Source organism: Zeus faber (assembly GCF_960531495.2).
Source record: "Zeus faber genome assembly, chromosome: 7".
Taxonomy (NCBI): Eukaryota; Metazoa; Chordata; class Actinopteri; order Zeiformes; family Zeidae; genus Zeus; species Zeus faber.
This window is the reverse complement of record NC_137203.1, coordinates 2,200,541-2,217,954: the sequence shown is the minus strand read 5'-3', so window position 1 is coordinate 2,217,954 and position 17,414 is coordinate 2,200,541. Positions and strand designations below refer to the sequence as shown.

The 17,414-nt window shown below is 42.8% G+C and overlaps 2 protein-coding genes across 2 annotated transcripts in view; both read left to right on the top strand.

Moving 5' to 3' along the window:
- Positions 1-2,848, top strand: part of gstt1a (glutathione S-transferase theta 1a) — a gene marked incomplete at both ends in the record, with an annotated part of 6,606 nt that extends 3,758 nt beyond the window's left edge. The window contains 4 exons of the mRNA XM_080004108.1: positions 178-265; positions 575-725; positions 1,653-1,829; positions 2,648-2,848. Of these exons, the coding sequence (XP_079860234.1) occupies positions 178-265; positions 575-725; positions 1,653-1,829; positions 2,648-2,848 (617 nt within the window). The remainder of the gene's footprint in view (positions 1-177; positions 266-574; positions 726-1,652; positions 1,830-2,647) is intronic.
- Positions 2,849-4,193: 1,345 nt separating this feature from the next.
- Positions 4,194-13,863, top strand: p2rx7 (purinergic receptor P2X, ligand-gated ion channel, 7). Its single transcript, XM_080003968.1, has 13 exons — positions 4,194-4,319; positions 4,865-5,012; positions 5,277-5,348; positions 5,774-5,846; positions 5,996-6,092; positions 6,519-6,599; positions 7,513-7,648; positions 8,225-8,361; positions 8,850-8,940; positions 9,633-9,698; positions 9,787-9,891; positions 10,097-10,204; positions 10,844-13,863. Exons 1-13 carry the CDS (start codon positions 4,201-4,203, stop codon positions 11,369-11,371), a joined length of 1,761 nt encoding a protein of 586 aa, XP_079860094.1. The 5' UTR covers positions 4,194-4,200; the 3' UTR covers positions 11,372-13,863.
- The last annotated feature ends 3,551 nt before the right edge of the window (positions 13,864-17,414 follow it).

Genomic DNA, 17,414 nt, shown 5'->3' with positions numbered 1-17,414 from the left:
ATACCCAGGTTTTATCTGTTGATAAAATCTTAAGTGGCTTTATTTACCATTCTGGAACCGGTTAATTTCATCCATTTCCATTTTTTTAGATATATACATTCTGTATAGTATACAGTATGTGTTTAGTAGTATATTTATTGATCCCTTCTGGTCTCTATATTTGGTTTATTGTCTCAGGTGAGCAGTATGGGGAGGAGTTTGGTAAAATCAGCATGGTGAGGAAGGTTCCCGTCATGAAGGATGGAGACTTCATCCTGACAGAGAGGTATTAATTAAGTAATTTCCCCCTGGGATTATTAAAGTACTTCTGATTCTGATTCTGATTATGATTATGATAATACACAACATTTATTCTAAGGAGCTTCACAAAGCAAAGCAACAGAGGTGGAGAGGTGACACCACAGCAGCTTTTCAAGACTCCGTCAATCACCTTAATCTCCTGCAGTTGCGTCCCCCGCCAGTTGCCAGAGCTGGCTCCCCCCCACCTGCAAATGGCGCCAAAAACACAGCCCCCACTACCACAATCACAAATCAATACAAGTGATCACCTGCTGAAACTCTGCCCTCTCCGCAGCGTGGCCATCCTGCAGTACCTGGTGGAGAAGTTCTCGGTCCCGGACCACTGGTTCCCCTCGGAGCCGCGGAACCGAGCCCGGGTCAACGAGTTCCTGTCCTGGCAGCACTCCGGCCTCCGGGCCCACGGGTCCAAGGTGTTCTGGTTCAGGGTACGACGCCGAGGAACCAGGATTTTGACCCATTTACTACCTGTTAATTGTTTAAAAAGAAAAACCTGTCGCTTCAGGCACAATGTACACACGGTGATTACAACATTTGAAAGCTTGTTATCTGATCAGGGACTTTTGTCGGGAAGACAGGCTTCACAGCAGCAACAAACTACTTCAAAAACATTTATTCTATGGGACAACAAGAGCAAGGATCCAGGGATGTGAGAAACATCATTTGATGATTTGGATAAACAGCGTTGACGTTTCGTGTTTAGTAAAGACAGCATAGAGTTCAACGTTTTTCAAAATTCAAAGCCTCTATTATTATTGTCCAAGACGGCACTTTTCTCTTTTACAAGGAACGGATTTGAGCTCTATTTAAAAGGTTTTCCTTTTTTTCCAGCAAAACGAGGAGAGGATAGAATGATCCAAGCTGCCACGCCCACCCACCGTGAAATAAAAACATACAAAAATATTCAGCGAGGCAGCAAACGTCCGTATACTGAGACATCCTCCAGCTCCCAACTTGAGTCTGAGCGGTCGCCACGTTCTCTCAGCTCCGCCTGGTCGCCTTGGTGACATTACATTACATTTACATTTAGTCATTGATCAGACGCTTTTATCCAAAGCGACTTACAATTGTTCAAACGCTGACGGACGCAGCCATCAGGAGCAATGAGGGGTTAAGTGTCTTGCTCAAGGACACTACAGCATGCTAGCAGGAGGAGCCTGGGATCCAACCAGCAACCTTTAGATGACTAGACCACCAGCTCTACCTCCTGAGCTACCATCCCCACCATACTATCGTCCCCCCGTGACGAGTTGCTTTGTTTATCGCTCGTTGCCACGGTGACGCTGATACTCCAGTTCCTTCAATCGCCGGTATCTTCTATCATCTACCCACCTGTCTGTACCTGTGTGATGCAGGCCGTGGTTCCCATAGTAACGGGCTCGCCGGTCCCGAAGGAGAAGATGGACTCGGCGCTGGAGGACCTCACGCAGTCCCTGGACATATTCGAGAGGAAGTTCCTCCAGGACCGAAAGTTCGTCGTCGGGGACCAAATCTCACTGGCGGATCTGGTGGCAGTAGTGGAGATCATGCAGGTATCGCAAACAAAGATCTCAAGATTCAAGATTCAAGATTTTTATTTGTCACATACATATACATACTTCCATACATATATGCAGTGAAATGTAATAATATGCAGTGAAATGTAACCTACATTTATTATTTTTATTATTGTTATTATGATGGATTTATTCATTTATTTGTTTATTTGTTTGTTTGTTTATGTGTTATTATAGTTTTATTATCTCAATCAGACTCTGATCTGAGGTTAAGAAAAAGGGAAATGAACCAAACATTATGATGGACGTTGGGAAAATCTGGGTTCGGAAGAAAAGTTCCACTCCAGGATTTAGAGCCAACCATGGAGATTCCCTGATCAGCATCGCCCAGAACTGATCCCGCTGATGGATCAGTGCACGGCGGGAGGGAAAACATGGAAACCGGAATTGTACTTCCTCGGCCTGGAGTTACCGACATTATTTACTCTGATGTGAAAAAAACAAACAATGGAACGATCAGTTTAAACATTTTTATGCACCAGCAATTTTTTTCCTATTTTTTGTTGATGAAGAAATTACGTTTTGCAAATAGAAGCATTTTTTGAGTTTGACCCAATGTCTTCAATCCATTGCTTTAGTTGACATCGGGGTAAATAATGTCGGTAATTCCAGGTCCGCAAAGTAAAGACGTCCTGTTTCCATGTTTTCCCTCCAGCCGTGCCCTGCTCCATCAGCTGCACCCTCTGGGTTGACGCTGCTCAGTAAATCCTCGTGGTTAACCCTAAATACCGGAGTGGAATTAAACTTTCCGAGCCAGGATTTAGAATTCACCTTTGGCGTTTCCTGGCTCCCAGCCGGTGGGGACGGGCCTGGATGTGTTCGAGGGCCGACTGGCTCTGAGCGCCTGGAGGGAGCGGGTGCGGGCCGAGGTGGGGGCGGAGTTGTTCGACGAAGCCCACCGGACCATCATGGCGGTGGACACCCTGCCCCAGACCTTCCGGGACAACGGCATGCTGGAGCTGCTGCGGCCGCGGCTGCAGAAGATGTTCAACTGAAGAGGCTGCAGATCCGCTCCACGTCTTCGTTCTACATTTGTAGTTGTTGTTTTCTGCTTGTTGTGACAGCCTGTCTGCTGCGTGGGCCATGGGAGGTGCTTGACGGTCTTTTCAAATGATCCAATGACCAACTTTCCGTTGGATCGTTGGTCATTGGATCATTTGAAAATATTTTAGGTTTTACTTCTAGATGGACATGGAACTTAGATGTTATTTAGGTGCAGCGGTGTGGAGGGGGCTTGATTAAAACGCTGTAATTGAACAATATGTTTTTTACTGACTCATTTCCTGAACTCAGTAGATGGAGGTTTTAGTCTCAGCCGATCAAATACATCCCATGCCGGCCCCTAATCAATGCTTTTGATATATATATATATATATTTATATATATAATTTGTTGTGTTTGCTAACAAATCATTCGTCCATTAAGGATGCCAGCACTACTTTATTTTTTTGTCTAGAGTAGAAAACATTAAGTATGAGGTTACCAGTTACCTGCTGGGGCCCTGTGCAGTTCCCTGTTTAGCAGCAGGGGGCAGGAGCTGTTTACTTTTTGTTTTGCTATTGAGATTATCGTACCTGTTTTTAATGTAATTACTGATGTTACTGTCTGTTTCTTGCGGTAGCATTCAAAGGAAATTGGTTTTGTTGGGAAACTATTTTGATTTTCGGGTTCTTAAATAGTCATGTACATTATTTACTTAGTCCCTTAAACCTGTTTCAGTTTGTTAACCTCTTGACCTCAAACTCCTCATTTGGGTTTGTTTAAAATCACATTTTTCATTGATATGCTCAGAATTTCCATAGAAGCTTCAGCCCCAAGTTTTCCATATATTTAAAATATCATAATAATAATATAAGATGACACTTAATAATATAAAACAACAATAATAATTTAAAATTATAATACATATTATGAAATAATAATCATAGTATTAATAATAATAATAATAATAATAATAATAATAATAAATAAAAGGGGGAAAATATAATGAAGAAGGAAAAAGTACTTTTATATAAGTACTAATATTAAATATGCTAAAATATGTAAACATTAAATAAAACGACATCAACTACAACTAATAATAATAATAATAAAAAACATTTTGAAACAAAATAATAAATAAATACAGCGTTCGAATAATTACATTTGATCTAAAACGATACGACACTGCCACCTAGTGTGTGTTTGGTAGATGACACACATTACTGTGAGTGGACTGGAGGAATGTGGAGTCCCAGCAGGAGGCTGGACAGAGGGCTGGACATGTGACTCCTCCAGGAAGAAGAAGAAGAAGAAGAAGAAGAGGAAAAAGAGGAGCAGTGAGTCACATCCTCCAAGCAGCAGCAACATGTCCTGCAAGCTGCTCGGCCTGTGCCAGTACGAGACCAACAAGCTGGTCCGGATCCAGAGCGTCAGACTGGGATCCCTCAAGTGGAGCCTGAACGCGCTGATCCTGCTCTGCATCTGGTGAGTCCCCGCTCCCCGCAGGGCTGTGCAGGCTGCATGCAGGCTGCACGGAGCCCCAGGGCCCCCTCCAGGCCGCAGGGCTCCCTGCAGGCCGCAGGGCTCCCTCCAGGCCGCAGGGCTCCCTCCAGGCCGCAGGGCTCCGTGCTCACTTTTCTCTTGTCAAAGTTACTCAAAGCCTCAACAAATATATTCAGAATGCATGGAGATAAAATATAAATCGGTCTATGCATGTAGTCAGCAAGTCAGAATGCACTGCATAGATAGAGATACATAGATGGATAGGTCTGTCTGTCTGTCTGTCTGTCTGTCTGTCTTTAGTATATTTGTATCCAGGGTGTTACAGCATCTCACACAAAATAAAAGTGATTAAATTAAAAAAAAGAACACAATTAACAATGAACATGAAAATAAACAAAACACCTCTGTTTACAATTCACATTGTGATTAAAAAGTAGGAAATCGCCATTTGTAAATAAAACTGAAAATATTGCATGGATACCCATGCAGTAAGTCCTGGTGTTGACCCCTCGCTCCCCGCGCCGCAGCCTCATGATGCTGTGGAACAGGAAGTACCAGGAGGTGGACCTGGTGGTCAGCTCCGTCACCACCAAGCTGAAGGGCGTAGCGGCCTCCACCCTCCCAGGGCTGGGGGAGGTGCTGTGGGACGTGGTGGACTACAGCGGGCCGGCACAGGTTACATCACATTACAACTCAACTAAACAGATGTGTCAGCAAAGAGCTTAAAGCATCCAGGACAGAGTCACGCTGAAATGTGGGGTCGAGACCTTAATGAGTATTAAATGTTTACTTTTTTCAGGACATTTTCCCATGGTGCACTTCTGAGGAGATAAGATTGTTTTCACTGTGTTTATAGATTGTTTTTATTGTTTTTTGTATGTGTTTCCACTGTGTTTTTACTGTGCATTTAGGATGAAAATGGTCCTCTTTTCTTTTCAGGAGAAGAATTCCTTTTTTGTGGTGACAAACGTCATTATTACAAACAATCAAAAACAAGGAAAATGTGCAGAGGTGCCTTCTTCTTCTTCTTCTTCTTCTTCGTCTTCTTCTTCCTCTAATTATTATTATTATTATTATTATTATTATTATTATTATCATTATTATTATTATTATTATTGTTAGTAGTAAAAGTATTTGTACTGTGGGTATTTGTATGATTTTTAAAATGTTTTTTTTTTTTTTTGTAGGCTTATTATTATTATTATTATTATTATTATTATCATCATAATTATTCTTATTATAATAATTATAGTAGCAGTAGTAGTATTTGTACTGTGGATATTTGTATGTATGATATTTATATAATTTTTTATTTTGTTTCTTATCATTTTTTGTAGGCTTATTGTTATTATTACATTTACCTTCATTCATTTTGACGCTTTTAAATACTGGTAGTGCTATCACATGTATTACATATATGAATGGGTGTATTTCAGGACCCGCAGAGTGGCCGAGCGTGTCGCTCTGATAAGGACTGTGAGAAAGGATTCTGGGACCAGCACAGTCATGGTACGGTAACCATAGCAGCAGCAGCACCAGTTGGCTCCCGGGATGTGTGGGGTTTTGTACCAAAGACAGAACTGGATAAATAACTACAACTAAAGGACTAACAGTGTGCTACCATTTTGAACGCAGCCTCCGTGTTTGTGTTCCTGCAGGCGTCCAAACAGGAGCTTGCGTGAACTTCGACGTGGGAAGCAAAACGTGTGAAGTGTCGGCGTGGTGTCCGGTGGAGGCCCGGAGGAAGCCGCCCAGGTCCACAACAATAAAGACTCATCTCCTTCTTATCTTATAAGACCATATAATCCATACAAATCACTTTTAGGGTATTCACTTAATATGTTGTGTATTTTTTTATTATAAATAATATTTATTTAATCATATAATATTTTTAAATACAATTATGTTGATTTGAAATTAAGTTTTATATTTATTGGGTTTTTTTTCCAGAACGATTTAAAAAATCTTTCTGGATTCTTCAAATCGTTTTTCCTCTGCTGCCTGGGCCCTCAAAGGCAGCTTCACTCAGATAATGTGAATATTTGGTCATTTATTGCCCCTGTAATATTTTGGTTACGTTATTCTTCAGTCAGAATACAGTAAAAAGAAAAGCAGTCATTTGGCGCTAACGTGATAAATAATAAAGGAAAATGTATTTTTCTCGTCTTGTTCCGGTTTCAGACCCGCTCTCCTCGCTGCTGCAGAGAACTTCACCGTTCTGATTAAAAACAACATCAGGTTTCCTGCGTTCAACTTCATCAGGTTCGACTCTTTCTACACTGATCACAACGTTTTTACTGCAAAGCGAACTGAGGGGATCTGAACCCACATCCACCTCACCACCAGCGTTGGATCCACATTCCACAAATGGGATTCTAACTGCCTATTATCTCATGATTCATATGGATTCTAAATATAATACTGAATCATATATTGTTAGAGAATATGTGGTCCCACTTTTGACAATATATGCAGGATATAATTAGTATATTGCAAATACTGTATATTGTGATATCAAATTATTGGATATATTCAGCAGTATTCAGCAGTTGGAACCGGGGCGTTTCAGACATCTTGTGGTTCAAGTTTGATCCACATTGATCTCCATTTGGAGCAGGAATTTGTAAAGAACAATACATCGCAAATTTACTGTACTGTGATCGCTTTGTGGAGCGGAGCTTTGTGACGTCATCTAATTTGTTATATATGTGCAGGTTGCGTCTCTGGGGGGACATTTGCATCCGGTGAGGTGTGCGGTGTCGATCTATCGGTGTGTAGCGGTTGCTTTGCACCTGATTGCATGATTTTTATTACTTTTCCTGTTATTTCTGTCGTGTTGCTTCCGTACATTAGATCGGGTTGGAACTAAAGAAAACGAAAATAAACCGAACCAAAGCTAACTAGCCCGCTTCACACCGAATCCAAAAACGCATCCGACAGTCGGATCCTCCCCCTTGTGGTCGTCGGATGAACTGCGTCCGTGTTTCGCCAAAACACGACAAACGTACAGAGCAGGGAAATTGGGAGAGTTGTTTTTGTCACAGCTTTCACTGCATAATCCGACTCGCCATAGGAATGAATGTACTTCCGGTTTGTTGTTGTTTTTTTTTTTTTTTTTTTTTTTTGCCGTTTCTCGGATTCGGTGTAAAGCCGACGTGAACCCTGTGCCCTCCAGGAGGAACATCCTGCCCCAGATGAGCGACAGCTTCCTGCGACGCTGCAGTCGGAGCAGCGAGCCGCTCTGTCCCGTCTTCAGACTGGGAGACGTGGTGCGCGAGGCCGGGGAGAGCTTCGCAGACATGGCCGTGGAGGTGGGAAGTGGAAATGAACCGCAGTGAAAAAGCCATTTAACCAGACTGCACCGTGAGCGCAAAGTCCAAATGTAAATGGAGGTTTCCCATCGCAAAAACCACAGAGAAAAAGGGTTGCCGGGCGGGAATGACTCAACCTTCCTACATGTTGCTATTTTAGGGACAAAAATCTTGAAATATAAATATATTTGTTTTGTTTGCATTGTCACTTTTGGCTCCAAAGGAAATAGTTTATCAGTTTCTTAAATGATGGATTCGGGAGATTTAAAGTCTTGCCAGCATTTGTTTTTATTTGTCACGTGTGCAATTATATTGTACAAAACGACGTGCAGTGAAATGTGCAGGAGGTTAAGAAATAGATTAAATGAAGAAATAACAGGGACGTCCAGGGATTATACCGTGATAAGAAGAAACATGTATATACAATAATACAACAATTATCCCCCCAAAATAAAAGTAAAATAAAATAGCATCGTGTCTCCAATCTACTGTACATATGAACAGAATCCAAAAAAAACAAAAAAACGAGGCGGTGTGGTTTGGGTTGAAGGGCTGCTGTTCCTCTCGTCGCCACAGGGGGGCGTCATCGCCGTCCAGATCAACTGGGACTGTGACCTGGACCGACTGACGGAGCGATGTCTCCCCAAATACTCCTTCAGGAGACTGGACGAGAAGCAGAGCAACAGGACGCTGCACCCGGGTCTCAACCTCCGGCAAACTCCCTTTATTCTACATTTAAACACTTTATTCTACATTTAAACACTTTATTCTACCTTTATAAACTTTATTCCACATTTATACACTTTATTCTACATTTAAATACTAAGCTTTCAATATATATACACTTATACACTAAGCTTCTGATGTGTGATATCAGAATTTTACAGTAGTTGTACTTTTTATTGTATTTTTAATATTTAATTCCGTTCGTACGTTTAAAGTCGTATTTGTCTTTGCTTCATTGTTTCCTCCTTTTTGTCTTTTTTTTCGTAAAGAGAACAAAGTGATCGATGCAGAACATCACATGTCGGCTCTTTATGGCTTTTTTAAAAGGTGGAAAAGTCCATCCAATTTTTGATGTATAAATGTTACCTTTTTAATTTATAAATAAAGTAAGGAAAGAATGTTAGATAGTAAAAATACATTTACAATGTGATGAAATCATTATAATGAAGCACAGCTCTCACCTCTTCTGCTGCAGCTTCGCTCGTTACCGCACAGCGAGCGGCGTGGAGCTGCGGACGCTCTACAAAGCCTTCGGGATCCGCTTTGACGTCATGGTGTTCGGACAGGTGGCACTTTTATTTTTACACTTTTACCGCGTGGTGCTTTTTCAAATATGTCTATTGTCTGAATACTGTGGCTCTCCTGTCTGTCTGTCTGTCTGTCTGTCTGTCATATATAAAAAACAGAAATGTAGCTGCAGGCAGCAATACACAGGGTCCATTATCCACACCAATTACAAATTTTCGAGTTTTCATGGAACGTAGCATCAGTTCGTGCTGTCGCTCGTCTTTACATCAGCAATACGACTAAAACGAGTTACAATTTTCCGAATTTCTAATGAACGCAGCATCCGCTGACGTTACGACGCGATGAGTCGTGGTGACACAGAGTTACTATTACAAAGATCCACTTGTTGCGTGTTGTGACTGTAAAAAAATGGGAAGGTGTCTGTCTACTTCCCGTCAGGTCCCCGTCTACTTCCTGTGACAGTAGTGGCAAGGAGAATAATTACAATAAAAATGAACAATAAAAATAACCAATAACAAATCCCTGTGGGATGAAACCCTAATAATAATAGTCTTTATTTTTAAAGCACCTTTCATACATAACATACATAACACGCAACTCAAAGTGTGTTTACAATAGGGTTACATGATAGTATACTTCCATGTATGTAGTTATGATCTATATCCTTTGTTTGTGAAACATAAATGTTTCTAATAATAAATTAATATCAACGATATTAAATTCCCTCCAGGCAGGAAGGTTCAGTTGGATCCAGTTGATCATCTACATCGGATCGACGCTCTCCTACTACGCTCTGGTGAGAAGGAGGCGTGACTGCAGCAGAAGAAGCAGGTCCAGGTAGAAGACGTAGGCAGCGTTCCTTTAACAGGCTTCTTCATCCTCAGACCACGGTCTTCATCGACTGGCTGATCGGGACGAGCTGCTACAGCGCCGAGGCTCGGCAGAACTACGGAGCCAGGAAGGTGGAGGACGTCCACGATCGGCAGCAGGTGGAGGAGTCACCTTTAACCCCACAGTGACCTTTAACCTCCAGTAGATGTGGTGTCGCAGGAAATGAATCGGTTTGGTTTATTTTGATAGTTGTTTGGACACATATTTGATCACGTTTTGCAGTAATCTGGCGAACGATGCATCAGTCATGACATCATTGATCACACCATGACTCACTCATCATGTTTCTCTCATGTTCCTCAGGTGATTCTGTCCGTGTCCTTTGTGGATGAAAACCACGTCCGGCTGGTGAAGAAACCTCAGAGGAAGAGTTTACAACACGCCAGAGCCATCGGCACGCAGCAGCGCAAGGTGAGTCCTAAATAATAGTAGTTATAATAATAATAATAATAAATATAGCCGCAGGCCGCAATACACGGGGTCCAGTTTAGTTGTATTGAGTGCGTTTTACAGTTTCCTGGGATTTTCCGAGTTTCCTTGAACGCAGCATGGGCTTCCCCGTCTGTCGTCTCCTGGTTGCTCGTCTTGTGGAGCAACCACTATGCGGTCTACACAGCACAAACCTCCGCAAGCGCAGCGCAAAAGATCCTTGTGACATTCCTGTATACGCGACACCTCAACCGTGTTCTTAGCTTATGCTGAAGTATGTCTTCCAGATACTTTGAGCCGGGTTGGACATATTTCGGTGTCAAATGCATTGGCTTGTCTCTGTAATATTGATTAACATTTACATTTACATTTACATTTAGTCATTTGGCAGACGCTTTTATCCAAAGCGACTTACAAGGGAGAATAACATTCAGCTACATTGCGACAGAGATTAAAATCTGGTCCGTTTGTCATAATATCTGTTAATCTGATAATATCTGCTCATTTCTGCTCCATATGTCGATCAATTTGAATGAAACGTATTGATTATGGATCGTTTTTTACAAGTCTGTCACACAAGTCGTCTTCCTCAATCGGTCCTTGATGTGTTTCGTTGTGCAGGAGGACGCAGGTCACCTGTCGGCCATGTCGGCTGTTCTGCAGCGAGGCATCAGCTTGGAGCCGCCCCCCACGGCCTCCCCCGGTACCAGCCAGACCCCCAAATCCAGCCCCGGGCCCGACCGCAGGCCCAGGGCTCCGGCCTGGTGCTCCTGCGGCTCCTGCAGTTCCTCGGATCTCCGCCAGGAGGAGCTGTGCTGCAGGAGGTCCAGGGGGCCGTGCATCGCCTCGTCCCCCCTGTTTGAGCAGCTGGTGCTGAGTCGCCCCCTGCTGGAGGCCGTGCTGCTGTACCGGGACCCCCTGGAACCGCTGGAAGCCCGGGGGGGCCGGACCGCCGCCCTGCGACACTGTGCCTATGAGCAACTCGTCAGATGGAGGTTCGGAGCTCCGGCCCCGGACCGACGCCCCGCCCTCCCCCGCTGTTGCGTGGGCAGGATCCGGGCGGAGTTCCCCAGCCCGGACGGGCGGTACCGGGGGCTCAGACCGACCCGGGTGGAGCCAACCAGACCCTGCTCCAACGGGATGACCTGAACGGTTCAAGTACCAAGACGGGGGCAGCCAGGCCTCTGGAGGGCTGTGGGTTCGATTCCAACGTGAGACGGAAAAACTAGAACATCGTAGAACCTTTCACTGGAACTCAGGTTGGAGTTTCAGAAAGTCCAAAGCAGCCAAAGAAAGGGAACAGACGCAAAATAACTTAACGAGGCAAATACATATTCAACCTTAATTTCATTTTAAAAATGTGTTTATTAATTATAATTTCTATTAATTGAAATTCTTATGAATTAATAAAGTGGGGAAAATGGGCCAAACGTGATTTTTCCAGCTCTTAATGAGCTAAAATTCCAAAAGAGAAATGTGAAAATTGAGTTGTCGCCATTGTGACAATGTCAGTAAGTGAAACATCTGGAAATATAGAAAATGATTAAACAATATGGCACCATATTAAGATCATAGTTGGAATCCATCTTTTAATCTAAAATGTAAATCTATATGAATGCAGGTCGCAGGGGAACGTGTGTTGATCCTGTCATATCAAAAGCATCAAAGCTCGTCCAGAAATAAGGTTGAATGTTCAAAGTGTTTTCACCTGGAGAAGCTGCATGAATCCTGGAAGTCACAGTGTTCTTCAAAGTACTTAGTCTGTACTTGGTATTGGTACGAAGCCCCAAAGTAAGACCCCCGTGCAACGCTCCCTGGACATAAATATTCAAATGCATCTGCAAAGCTCCGCCCACCAACGCTCCCTGGGACAGAAGCAGCAGCTTGACGTGAGAAGGAGATTGACAGCAAATCACTCAAGGATTTAAAAAGATGGTTTCAAGCAACAACAAACTGCTGCTGCTGCTGCTGCTGCTTTCTCTGTTTTACTCTTGTTACTCTGTTTGGTACTCTGTTGTTACTCTGTTACTCTTTGTTACTCTATTACTCTGTTACTATGTTGTTACTATGTTGTTACTCTGGTACTCAGTTACTCCACTGTTACTCTGTTGCTACTCTGTTACTGTTTCTCTGTTACTCTGTTTGTTACTCTGTTACTTTGTTTGTTACTCTTACTCTGTTGTTACTATGTTGTTACTCTGTTTGTTACTCTATTACTCTGTTGTTACTATGTTGTTACTCTGTTTGTTACTCTATTACTCTGTTGTTACTATGTTGTTACTCTGTTTGTTACTCTATTACTCTGTTGTTAGTATGTTGTTACTCTGTTTGTTACTCTATTACTCTGTTGTTAGTATGTTGTTACGCTGTGTTACTCTATTACTCTGTTACCCTGTTGTTACTTTGTACTTTGTTGTTTCTCTGTCTGTTACTCTGTTTCTATCTGTTACTGTTACTTACTCTGTTACTCTGTTTTCTTACTCTGTTACTGTTTGTTTCTCGGTCTGTTACTCTGTTTGTTTCTCTGTTTGTTACTCTGTTTGTTTCTCTGTTTGTTACTCTGTTTGTTTCTCCGTCTGTTACTCTGTTTGTTTCTCTGTTTGTTACTCTGTTTTCTTACTCTCTTACTATGTTTGTTACTCTGTTTGTTTCTGTCTGTTATTGTTACTTACTCTGTTACTCTGTTTTCTTACCCTGTTACTCTGTTTGTGACTCTGTTTCTCTGTTTGTTACTCTGTTTTCTTACTCTCTTACTATGTTTGTTACTCTGTTTCTCTGTTTGTTTCTGTCTGTTACTGTTTTCTTCTTCTGTTTCTCTGTTTTTTACTCTGTTACTGTTTGTTTCTCCGTCTGTTACTCTGTTTGTTACTATGTTACTCTGTTTGTTTCTGTCTGTTACTCTGTTTTCTTATTCTGTTACTCTGTTTGTTTCTGTCTGTTACTCTGTTTGTTACTATGTTTTCTTACTCTCTTACTATGTTTGTTACTCTGTTACTGTGTTTGTTTCTGTCTGTTACTCTGTTTGTTACTCTGTTTTCTTACTCTCTTACTATGTTTGTTACTCTGTTCCTCTGTTTGTTTCTGTCTGTTACTCTGTTTTCTTATTCTGTTTCTCTGTTTGTTTCTGTCTGTTACTGTTTTCTTATTCTGTTTCTCTGTTTTTTACTCTGTTACTGTTTGTTTCTCCGTCTATTTCTCTGTCTGTTACTCTGTTTCTGTCTGTTACTGTTTTTTTATTCTGTTACTCTGTTTGTTCTCTGTTTTTTTTACTCTGTTACTGTTTGTTACTCCGTCTGTTACTCTGTTTCTCTGTTTGTTACTCTGTTACTTGCTGCGTTGGCCCTTCTGCACCTTGGAATTGGACGTCCATCCATCAGGTTTAACAAAATTGATCATTTCAGAAAATGCTTCATTTTAAAATGTGTATTATTGAAAACAAAATCCTTAAAGGTTTGCAGCCACTGTACATCTTTAGTTACAAGTTACTAACAGTTTACTAACTCCTCCTCAGGTCTTCTGTGTGTATTTGTATATTTACCGATCAAGCTTTTTGCCTTTTAGCGGCAAAATAAACTTCTTACTGATCTTCAAAATATATTTTTTATCATAAATGAAAAGGAAAAAATAAAAGATGAAAGCTGTGTACCTTGTATTTCATTTTATTGAACACGGCTCTACTGTTCAGTATGAAAAGTAAACATGGAAAGCTTTAAAAAGCAGGTTGTGCTGGGCAGAATGAGGGCGTGGTGATGAAGGTTGTGCACGCTCAGCAGTAAAAGTTAGAAAGCTGCTGATTGGAGGAACCTCCACGATCCACTTCCTCTTCTCTCCTGTACAAAAGCAGCTGTGACTACCCCCCTATTCCTCAGCCTCCATATTTGTTCTTTACCAGTGATATACAGTATTGATATACTAATATACTAATGTACTGATATACCGATATACTGATATACCGATATACTGATATACCGATATGCTGGCATACTGACATACTGATATACCGATATACCAATATACCGATATACTGATATGCTGACAGACTGGTATGGATATACGTGCTAATATAGTGATATACTCATATACTCCTATACTGATATGCTGATATGCTGACATACTGATATACTAATATACTGATATGCTGACCGACTGAAATACTGATTTACATACTAATATAGTGATATACTCCTATACTGATATACTAATTTACTGATATACTGATATGTGTGTGATATGTGATATGTGATGTCTGTGTGTGTGTGTGTGTGTGTGTGTTTGCGTGCACGCCCTCCTCTGTGTTTCATTTGCACATCCTGGTTTTGAACATCAGCTGTTTCTTTGCTTTGAAACGTTCAGTTAAAGCGTCTCTGGAGGTAAACACTCATAAAGTTTTGTACGAGCTTCAAGAAATGAAAAGCATTGATGTGCTCAGTGCACACATGCCCCGTGTTTACCTTCCGTTCCCTACACAACCTGAAGCAGATCATTGGTGCGAAGCCCAGGGGAAGGAAAACTGAGGAAACTGAGACATGAATCACAGAACAGTGTGAATATTGTTTGTAAATGCGTACGCAGGGTTTATGGAAGCTCAGGGGGGAACAAACGTATGCAGCGGTTTTCAGCCGGGGAGATTGTGTTTTATATTTGTTTAAAAATGCAACACTAGACACGACATCTTTTATAAATGACTAACTATAATTAAAATAAAGTTGATGTTTTTCTTCAAGCACATGCAAATAACTATTGAAATCAAATCAAATATAAATGGTGTCTCCAAGGAAGTTACTGGTATAAAAAGCTAACTAACTCACACATCAGCCAGAAAACAACAAGATGATGTCATACGTGACCTCAGCGCTCCAGTGCATTAGTTTGATTACTGAGTGGGAACCCGGCGCTGACGGCACGTTCCACTGAATATACATCTGCACAGAGCTGCTAATCCTTCTCAGTGAATCTATTTTTAAAAATGATTTCTGTTCGATAGCTCTTTGGAGACGGAGCCACCTGCACGTAGCAACGATCAGCGTCATTAAAAACACACATTTAACAAGGGAGTGTAAAACGTCAGGGTGGGATTCCAAGGGAAATACTGTTCAACGAGTTTTCATTTTCTTCTAAAAACATTTTAAAAACGACCAAAAATGGCTGCCTCAAAAATATATACTCATTTCAATTTCACTGAGTTGAAAAGTGAAAACCGACTCAAGGAAACTGGGCAACATGGAAACATCAACTCAACTTAAAATATTTTATAAAAACAAACAAACAAATAAATAAATATGATTTATCATAATAATAATCTTATGCACTGGAATGTGCATGACCTTGTTACTGCAGAGACACATTTGAGGAGAGAGGAGAGGAGATTTGAAAATAATTGGACGGAGCTTTGTGAAATCCACCCATTCCATGCAGTTCCTCCTTGTACACGTGACAGAAAGAGCTTCCACGCACCACAGCTCAGGGGGCTCCATCCCTTCCCTCCACCCCTTCCCTCCATCCCTCCCCTCCACCTCTCCCCTCCATCCCTTCCCTCCATCCCTTCCCTCCACCCCTTCCCTCCTTCCTCCATCCCTCCCCTCCATCCCTCCCCTCCACCTCTCCCCTCCATCCCTCCCCTCCACCCCTTCCCTCCATCCCTTCCCTCCATCCCTTCCCTCCACCCCTTCCCTCCTTCCTCCATCCCTCCCCTCCATCCCTCCCCTCCACCTCTCCCCTCCATCCCTTCCCTCCACCCCTTCCCCCCATCCCTCCCCTCCACCTCTCCCCTCCATCCCTCCCCTCCACCCCTTCCCTCCACCCCTTCCCTCCATCCCTTCCCTCCATCCCTCCCCTCTATCCCTCCCCTCCATCCCTTCCCTCCATCCCTTCCCTCCACCCCTTCCCTCCTTCCTCCATCCCTCCCCTCCATCCCTCCCCTCCACCTCTCCCCTCCATCCCTTCCCTCCACCCCTTCCCCCCATCCCTCCCCTCCACCTCTCCCCTCCATCCCTCCCCTCCACCCCTTCCCTCCACCCCTTCCCTCCATCCCTTCCCTCCATCCCTCCCCTCTATCCCTCCCCTCCATCCCTTCCCTTCATCCTAGCACTCTGGAAAGCTCCCCTGACCCCTGACCCCTGACCCCTGGGCGTTAATGCACCCATTCCCTGTAGGAGGCTGTTAGGGTCCATCCTTTTACTTCAAGCTCAGGAATGTGCAGTGAGACGGGTGTGGGGTGATGTGTTGATCACCATCAGTTTCTAGAAATGTGACAAGTTGTCACCGTGACGCCATCGTGGATCCTCTTCCATTCCCACGATAACGGTCATTAAATCCACATAAGAAAAGCAGCTACAGACCCCGTTGACACCGCAGCAGAACAGAGCAACAACAACAAAGATGATTCTACACCAGAGAGTCAACACAAACATATGAACGAGAAGCTTTGGGGACTTCAATGTTGCTTCCATGTTGCTTCCATGATGCTTCCATGTTGCTTCCCTAATGCTCCCATGATGCTTCCATGTTGCTTCCATGATGCTTCCGTGTTACTTCCGTGTTGCTTCCATGTTACTTCCATGTGGCCTCCATGTTGCTTCCACGAGGCTTCCATGTTACTTCCATGTTGCTTCCATGTTGCTTCCATGATGTTTCCATGTTACTTCCATGTTACTTCCATGTTGCTTCCATGTTACTTCCATGTTACTTCCATGTGGCCTCCATGTGACTTCCATGTTGCTTCCATGTTGCTTCCATGTTGCTTTCATGTGGCCTCAATGTGACTTCCATGTTGCTTCCATGTTGCTTCCATGTTGCTTCCATGATGCTTCCATGTTGCTTCCCTAATGCTCCCATGATGCTTCCATGTTGCTTCCATGATGCTTCCGTGTTACTTCCGTGTTGCTTCCATGTTACTTCCATGTGGCCTCCATGTTGCTTCCACGAGGCTTCCATGTTACTTCCATGTTGCTTCCATGTTGCTTCCATGATGTTTCCATGTTACTTCCATGTTACTTCCATGTTGCTTCCATGTTACTTCCATGTGGCCTCCATGTGACTTCCATGTGGCTTCCATGTTGCTTCCATGTTGCTTTCATGTGGCCTCCATGTGACTTCCATGTTGCTTCCATGTTGCTTCCATGTTGCTTTCATGTGGCCTCCATGTTGCTTCCATGTTGCTTTCATGTGGCCTCCATGTTGCTTCCATGTGGCC